This window comes from Pangasianodon hypophthalmus, chromosome 1 (genome assembly GCF_027358585.1).
Source record: "Pangasianodon hypophthalmus isolate fPanHyp1 chromosome 1, fPanHyp1.pri, whole genome shotgun sequence".
Lineage (NCBI taxonomy): Eukaryota > Metazoa > Chordata > Actinopteri > Siluriformes > Pangasiidae > Pangasianodon > Pangasianodon hypophthalmus.
Genome location: NC_069710.1, coordinates 26,422,636 through 26,430,983, shown reverse-complemented (window position 1 = coordinate 26,430,983; position 8,348 = coordinate 26,422,636). Strand labels below are relative to the sequence as shown.

General features: G+C 39.5%; 1 protein-coding gene across 2 annotated transcripts; it reads left to right on the top strand.

The window, feature by feature from the left end:
- Positions 1–2: 2 nt before the first annotated feature.
- Positions 3–6,428, top strand: rps19 (ribosomal protein S19). 2 transcript variants are annotated; one of them, XM_026944870.3, is made up of 6 exons: positions 3–76; positions 745–821; positions 1,786–1,886; positions 5,038–5,221; positions 5,362–5,416; positions 6,374–6,428. In XM_026944870.3, the coding sequence occupies exons 2-6, from the start codon at positions 745–747 to the stop codon at positions 6,398–6,400; spliced, it is 444 nt and encodes a 147-aa protein (XP_026800671.1). In that variant the 5' UTR covers positions 3–76; the 3' UTR covers positions 6,401–6,428. The 2 variants fall into 2 exon arrangements, with proteins under 2 accessions (XP_026800671.1, XP_026800672.1); XM_026944871.3 differs by having other exon boundaries at positions 5,362–5,445.
- Positions 6,429–8,348: the final 1,920 nt, after the last annotated feature.

Sequence of the window (8,348 nt, the reverse complement as noted above, 5' to 3'; positions counted from 1 at the left end):
GCGAACGTGATTTGCCCCTGTTAACACCGATAGGAAACCCCGCTATATCCTCTTCCTTTTGCTGTCCGCAAGCAAGGTAAACTAGTGTGCTTCTCTCCCTGATTAAAATGTATATTTTAAGCATATTATGTACTAGAAATAAGCACAAAACGACTTCAACGCTTCACTATATAATTTCTTAACGACTCGCTGAACAAGAGGTTAAGCTATAATGGTTCAGTTTTGAAATAATATAATAAACGCGTGTTCTCCGAGTGCTGCTTTCAATGGCTGCGCCCGTGCGTTAGCAGTTAGCATAGGCCTAGTAAATGAGCTCATGCGTTTTATGGAAAATATTGTGACTATAATGGACGGTTATTGTGTCAGTCAGCTCGCCCTGGCTGTTAATTTGCGTTTTTGCTCTTTGTAATTATTTTTAAATAAGTCTGGCTGTTGGTTTCATTGCTGTTTTTAGCACTCACATGTGAGGAGGAGTACAACGTGCTAAGCTAGCTAGCTGAGCAGAATGAAGTGATGAGGCAAAAAAAAGGGACAAAATGGCATGTATTAACGGCAGCTGGTTGTTTTTAGTTGGTGGAGTTTAGTGCTTGACCGTATCATATGAAGCTGAGGTGTTTTTCATGTTGCTGTAGCTGGCTGTTGGATTCTCCTCGGCTAAGCTTAGATGTGAAGCTGGTAGCTAGCTCATTAGCTCAATTAACCAACTTTAGAGTAAGAAAAACTTCTCTGCTCTCTTTCCTCCAGATGCCAGGCGGTGGTGTAACAGTAAAAGACGTCAACCAGCAGGAGTTTGTCCGGGCGCTGGCTGCCTTCCTGAAGAAGTAAGTCCTGAATCCTAACACCCAGAGACTAGCATCATCAGTGGTGTCTTTCATTATCCATTAATATAGTGTTAGTAAAAGACAAGGTGGAGAATCAAAACAAGCAGTTTCTGCCCTGTACAGTGTGTTTAGAAGGAGATCTATCGGGTTTTAATCTTGTCCAAATCATTTGAGCGTATACTTCTTATGCTCTTTCTTTTCCCCCCACATTCCTGTTTCTGGAAAGCCCTATTTGGATCAGATTAGTTTATCAGGAGGACATCTGTAATTTTTTTTTTTTTTTTGCACATCATCTCAAGTGATAAAACACTCGCAACACTCCAGACAGCAGTAAAATGACCTCAGGAGGAGTGGACTTCTAGTGGATTGTGTTTTCTAGAAACTCTGAAACTCTGCATCATTAGATAGTTAAGTAACTGGCAGTGATGCAACTGGTTAATGTGTAGAGCATTAATGTTGGTGTGCATACGTGAAAATAAAGTACTGCTTTATACCTGTCACTGCCGTTATAGTGGCTCCGTTAATCAGCTGGCAGGATCTTGCTTTTCTTAATAATTTTTTTCTTTCTCCTCCAGAAAATGCTTTCCTGGGGTGTGGGGGTGTAGTTGTTTTTTTGTTTTTTTGTTTGTTTGTTTGTTTTTTAAATGGTTGAGCGTCCATTTCTGAGTTTGCGATTTTGGAAGTGAGTTTGTTATATATATAAAGTAGTAAATAATGTCTGTGGGAGGGTCAGAGAAGCCCTTTTGGTGGCTTCAGGCTTCTTGTTGTGCTTAATTTATAGAGGAAGATTTGTAGCTACTGATGTTCAGGTATTTCTCTTAAATTACACTTTGAGAGTACAATAATTGAGACAAATGGTGCATTTGTTCTGAACATGTTGGGTGTTTTTCACAATGTTCTTTTCTGTCTCCGAGTAGAGACTGTGGTTACAGTAGTATAGTAAGAAGTGTGTGTTCTGTGCCAGGTCAGGAAAGCTGAAGGTGCCAGACTGGGTGGACATCGTTAAGCTGGCTAAGCACAAAGAGCTGGCCCCCTGCGATGACAACTGGTTCTACATCAGAGCTGGTGAGTCTTCATTCTTCATTCAGTCTTCTATAAAGTGCAGTTAACTCAGAGATCTTGTTCAGAGAGGTAGCTGCTCATTAAAACAGGTGTTTGCATCATTACACCAGGAATGAATGTTTTGCAGCCTGAAGAGCTGAAAAGAGCAAATTGAGTGTTCAGTTTTGATAATTGCTTATTCTGGACATGCAGCACAGCTTGATGAGTCAAACTGGATTTTGTTTGCATTTGTAATTAAAGTTCATTTATTGCTGAAGTGGAAAAAAAAAAGGACATTCTTGTTATGAATACTTATTTACGTATTGCTTATTCTTGTTGGTGTAAGCCTTTACAGGCGAAAGCATCTCGATGTTTGGACTCCAGAACGAGTCACGCACGTAGTATCCACTGTTCACTAATACTTTTCACACCAGATTTGCTCTTAGTCTTATGGTTACATTCATCCGGTGACTCCAACTTTAAGTACTGGTACTTGGAGTGATGACGTTTTCTACATAACACTGTACTTATTAGCAAGCTCTAACAAAAGACAGTACACAAGCAAGTCTGCAAGTTATTAGACCCAAGGCTTGAGAATACATTGACTGTAGGCGTCAGCTGAAAAGCAGTAGATGGAAGCATCAAGCATTTTTTTGATGGCTAATTTGGATGTGGTTACATTCAAGTTGTCTATTTTGGTATAATTTATAATTTGGGCCAAATCATGTGGTGATTGTTCTAAATAGGCTTGATGTCTGTTTGAAATAGATTTTTGTAGTCTTCAAATTTCTGATGTTCTGCTGTACCTCTTTCAAGATAAGCACTGGTACAGAAGGGAATAAGTGTAAATATGAAAACCTCTAGAGGAAGCCTAAACGGTGTGCCGCTTCAGACAAAGCAGGATTGGCATTTAGTGCTTTTCCACTGGACAGAGCGACAGTCGGACAAATCTGAACCGCAACTATCCATAATCTAGCTCAGTGTTTCCAATTACATGATGCGACCTGTGAGAATACGCTGTTTCTTAGAGCTTATCAGGTGGTAACAAGCAGCAAAATATACAAAATAGGGGAAAAAATCAAACCAGGCATCTCATTTAAGTTGAAGTGTGTGGTGCTGCAGTGTGTCAGGAGACAGCTTGTTATAATGAGTCAAGACTGTCCTTACTTCGATTCCGAGTAAAAAAAAAAAAAAAAAAAAAAAAGAGGAGCAAGCTAAATGACTGCATGTGCACCTAATCTTAGCAAAGTGTGCCAAAACATGAACTTTTAGTGGAACATGCAGGATCCTGCAGAGCTGTGTAGCACTGCGGAGAAGAGCTAGTGGAATATATCCACTGATTCAAAAGCCTAATGTCTGTATGTAAATGGGTTTAAAGTGAAAATTGGGTCACTAGTGTAATTTTACCATAATTGCTCCCTCTCTGCAAATGTAGTTGATCTGTGAAAGATATGCTTGGACTATGAAGTTTGCACTGGTGTCTAATGTAGCTAACGAGTAAGCTAACATACCTAAATAGTGCTGGTTTATTTCGATTAAGTAATTCTGTTTAATTGGGCTAATTCGAATTTCGAATTAATGTTTTAAAACAATTTTCATAATGTTCTAATCCAGAAATATATGCATATTTAAATTTTTAATTAAAACATCCATAAATTCTGTTCAAAGGTTTAAACCAATATGAAGGAAACACACAGCCTTCTTAATAAATGCCTGCTAAAGCCTGCACTTCTCCCCCACTGTGTGCTTAGATTTAAAACAAAACAAACAAAAAATACTGTCAGGATAAACAGGCAGCACTTCGCTGAGGACTGAGCTCGTAGCAAAGAAAAGTTTCAAAAATTACTTCAGAGATTTAGAATTGGTACAGATTTAGAATTCGCCGGTCAGAATTAAGTCATTTTCGAACTCACCATGGTCAACAGATGACGTGGGAAAATTGATCCCCTCGTGTTTGTATTTTGTTAGCAAAAAGCTAGGCAACTAACTCAGAAGAATGATGCATATTTTCTTTCTCAAACAGCGAACTGTTTACTCAGTGTTTTAGATTTAACAAAGAAATATGTCTCTGTTGACTAATCTAAATACTATATGCGGTATAATTAATTTAAAGCTAAGAAGTTTTACTTACTTTTTTTGATGCTGTGCGCAGCCAAGTTGATTTGATGTCGCGCCATAAATGGGGAAGGAGCTCCGATTTGAGAAGAGTACACCAAGTTGACGTCTCAGTTGTGTTGCATGTCACGAAAGACATGGTCCCCATTTACTCTGCTTTTGCTGTGCAAAACTAGTAACAGGTCCATCTATAGCAAATAGTGTAAACAATGTATTTTTTTAAAATATCCTTTGAATATTCTTTATGTAAAAGAACTATTGTTTGTGCTATTTGCTATAGATGGTGCCGTTTCTATTTTGTGCATCTACATATTCCAAAGTCCATTCTAATAAATAAAAAAAAAACTTTGAAAAATTACACAATTTATATATTTACTTTATGTAAGAATAAAAAAAATAACTGATTGAGAATCATTCATAAAATTTTAAAAATTGAGATGTAATTTTTTTGTAATATCTCCCAGCCTTATACCTAAATGAGACAAATCATTTCATTTATTTCCGATTATAAAACCAAAGTACGTTGTATACTAAAGGAGTGGTAGCCATTGTGAGGCTGGAATATTGGAGCATAGCTTGCTGTTATGCCTCAGGGATGGATTTGGAGATGATATTAAAGGCAGAATTGAATGTCAGAAGTGAATTGAAGGATATAATTTCAATTTCGGTTGTAAATGTTATTTTCTACTTGAGACCCATTTATGCTGTATAGTAGATCATATGTACAAATGGTATTACTTGGCCAGACATCGTCTTTGAGGCAGTGTATAATTGGAAAGTGTTCTACTGGAAGCAATAAGCTCGCTGTACTCTTCAGCTACATTAGCCTTGATGCTCTAATGGAAAAGACTGAAACATCTCTTGGTGGAATATATAATTGTTTACATTTCATTTTTAGTCTTCATTGGCTAGTTGTAAAATGACTGTTAATGATGATGCCACTGGCTGTAGTAAATAATGGTTAAGGTTTCCCAAAGCTGTAACTGAGTGTGAGCATGGTTTACTTAAGCAAATGGTTTGTGCTCTCCTGGTGCTCAAGCTTCTCCATTTCTCTTCTCAGCCTCCACAGCACGTCACCTTTACCTGCGTGGTGGTGTCGGCGTAGGCTCCATGATCAAGATCTATGGAGGCCGTAAGAGGAACGGCGTGTGCCCTTCTCACTTCAGTGTGGGCTCTAAGAACGTGGCTCGCAAAGTTCTTCAGGCCCTGGAGGCTCTTAAGATGGTGGAGAAGGACCCCAACGGGTGAGTAGACTTATCCACCCAAGGACGTTTTTTTAATTTGAAGCAAATAGTTCCCATAAGAGGTAAATGCTGACATTTTGAGTGTGAGGCTTGAACAGTTGTTTGTCTTTTTAACTCACCTGACTCTTTTCTCCTCACAGTGGGCGCAGACTGACTCCACAGGGCACCAGGGACTTGGACAGAATTGCCGGCCAGGTGACGAAGAGCCACTGAATATTATTTCGGTTAGCGCGATCAAAACTAGCTAAGCTTATAGTTTTTAAACCATAATTACAGAATCTCATGTGTGATAACCAGAGGGTCCAAGTTTCAGAACCCCACAGACCGTTAAAACCAGTAATGAGAAACTCGGCAGGTTTCCTCAGGCTACAGAAATCCGATTGGCACATCAGTATTCATCTCAGAAGTCTGTCCAGATGCACATTAGGAATGAACCTGAATCCTGCAGTAATCCATCACTTTAAAAACCTTAAGCCGGGTGTGCTAGGGCATTGCTGAAAGTTTCAGCAGACAACAGTAATGGTGTTGCAATAACTGTCAAACAGTGAGGCTTAAAGAAACATCAGGAACAGCCCCCCGCCCCACCCCAAAAGCTCAAGCTGCCGTTTGGCCCGTCACTGCCCGTCACTATGCTATGACAGTCCAGGGCTGCAGGAAGTAAACAAGTCGATTGAATTTCATGCTGGCTGAGCAGCCGTATGGCAGCGTTTTGTTCCGCCTGATCTCCATAATGAGCTGAATTCAGATAAGCTAACCTGATTTCTGGGGCGCATCGCATAGCGCTGCACTTTTAGCTTTAGAGTCGCTCTCACTCTGATCTCAAGCAGCATGAGAAGAGAATTTGGTTATATATGTGCATCTGCTTAACCCCCTGACTGACAACTGGGTGACCGGTGGGCAACCTGAATTGCTATGCTTTTGAACCATTTCTTGAGGGTACTGTTTTAGTCAGATGAGTGGTTTGACTGAAAATGGCGCACCGTGTTTACCTGAGAACGGTGGCTAACAGTGCATGGAAGCCAGCCATTAGCACAGTGCCCCAGCAGCCATCATTCTTTGTTGCTGCATAAGCATTTTTTGTGCTCCTTTAAATGTCTTTGTCCTGGGTGTTTTGTGGCAAACACTTAAATGGCTTCTCTCTCTCTCTTCCAGGTTGCAGCTGCAAGCAAGAAGTCTTGAAATGTAAAATAAACTTTGAGAACTCAAACTCTGTCTTGCGTGATCTGTGGTTAGGAGGACTCTTCCGAAACATGGTTATGGCAGAGGACTGTGCAAGGACTTAGGGAAATTTTTTTTTATTATTTTTTTATTGGTCATCTTTTTAAAGTCTTGATCTCAAAATATCATTTATATCTTCTATGAATAGCGTTTACCTCCCTTGAAGTCAATCCTTTTGCTCTTGACCTGCTCAGAGGTACTTTATTCGCTATGAATGATTCAGGCAGGCAGTTAAAAGTTGGCACCGGCCAGCCGAAAGGTTGCATCAGTCATGTCCTGTGTCTCCGTACCCCGAGTGGTGAATTAGACTGCCAGTTTCTCCTTCCATAATTGCGTCCATTTCAAATTTGTTTCATTTTTCCTGGCAGGCTCGTTTTCTCTATTGAATGGTAGTTAGAAGAATGTACTTTAAGGTCAGTGCTATGATTTTGATGGTCTTGACTGCCGAGATGACTCTTGGGGGAACAGTGCCCTCTAATGGTCACAGCACTAGAACAAGCCGGGGATCTCAACACTAGATTTGGAGGCACACTGCTGTGCCGACTCTCAGGTCTTGCTGTCAGCATAACCTCGTTCCACCAGGAGCTAATTATCAAACTTGCCATCCATACTGAGGCCTGGATTAACCACCACTAATTACAGATTTCAGGGATGTGGAATGTTTTTTTTTTTTTTTTGAATAACACACAAGGCTGTGCTATGTTTGTGCAAGTCGGTATTCTATAGGGACAGCACACACTAAGGCGGTTCTAGATTCTTATACCACAGGATTGTTGAATTCTTGATTCTGCTTGGTTAGTTGTTTTTTTAGAGAATTTACAGTTATAGAAAATTAATGTCTCTAAAAACAGCAGCCAGCTGTTCTTCAGATCACAGGTTCGTATTAATATGCTTGTTTTAATGTGCTCTTTTCTGTAGTAACTCATTCACAGGGATTTGTATGGCAGATGCTCCACATATTATAAACCTAATAATAAAGGGCTCAAAAGTGATTTGGCAAAAAAAAAAAAAGCATCTATTTTATGACATGAAGCTTTCTATACTGAGATTTAATGTGTTTAAGGAGTCTTTAGTGTTCAACTGCCCCAGTGTTGAAGTGACAACCACATTGGATTACGAACCTTATGAGATCGTATACAGTGGTGATGCATGTATGTAATATTTAAACATATTTGCATACTATATGTACTAAACCAGTGCAGGAAAGCACAGAAGTGAATGCTACATGCTCTGACGAGCACTGCCTGCAAATGCTGTTAATATTTTCATGGTCATGAAAATATTACCTTAAATGCAATATGTGAATCAGACTAAACAGACGAACCCTACCAGTTGCTTGCTCTTATTTAGGGGCACAGGATTCAGTGCCCTGGTATTCATCAACTCAAATTAAATCATTTGAAGTAACAGCCGACCTGCATGTTTTATGCATGTGCTGACTTTGCTGCAGTGTGATGCACAATCCCAGTCCTCTTGTTAGACGTGGCGAGTGCAGTGCTCCTGCAGCAGTGGGCCCTTAAAACACAGCGATTCTTAAAAGAATGTTGAATGTGTAAATATAAAGAACCCAAGTCATATCTTTCCCTTTTTGATGTATAACTATTAAACAACACCCGATACATTTTTTGTTTTCATACTGATTATTTAAGGTCAGTTTTAATCATTAAATAACAAAGTTTCCTAGCATTCTGCAGATTGTCCATTTATTTACACTAATGCATTGCCAGTTTTAACAATAGTAGGCCTGTAGGTCCATAGCAGTGTTTTATTCCTTTGTATATACTACCACTCACATCACACACAGGGCGTGTTAGTTACCTGGTCAGTTAGATTAGACTCTCTAATACAATAATTAGAGCATGGATAGGTTTAAGGTTACTGGCATAGGAACATTACTGCAGGTCAGTTG

Coding starts and splice junctions, on each gene's coding strand:
- rps19 (XM_026944870.3), top strand. CDS start 745: ATGCCAGGCGGTGGTGTAACAGTAAAAGACGTCAACCAGCAGGAGTTT. Junction 822..1,785: donor CTGGCTGCCTTCCTGAAGAA/GTAAGTCCTGAA, acceptor GTTCTGTGCCAG/GTCAGGAAAGCTGAAGGTGC. Junction 5,222..5,361: donor GTGGAGAAGGACCCCAACGG/GTGAGTAGACTT, acceptor TTCTCCTCACAG/TGGGCGCAGACTGACTCCAC.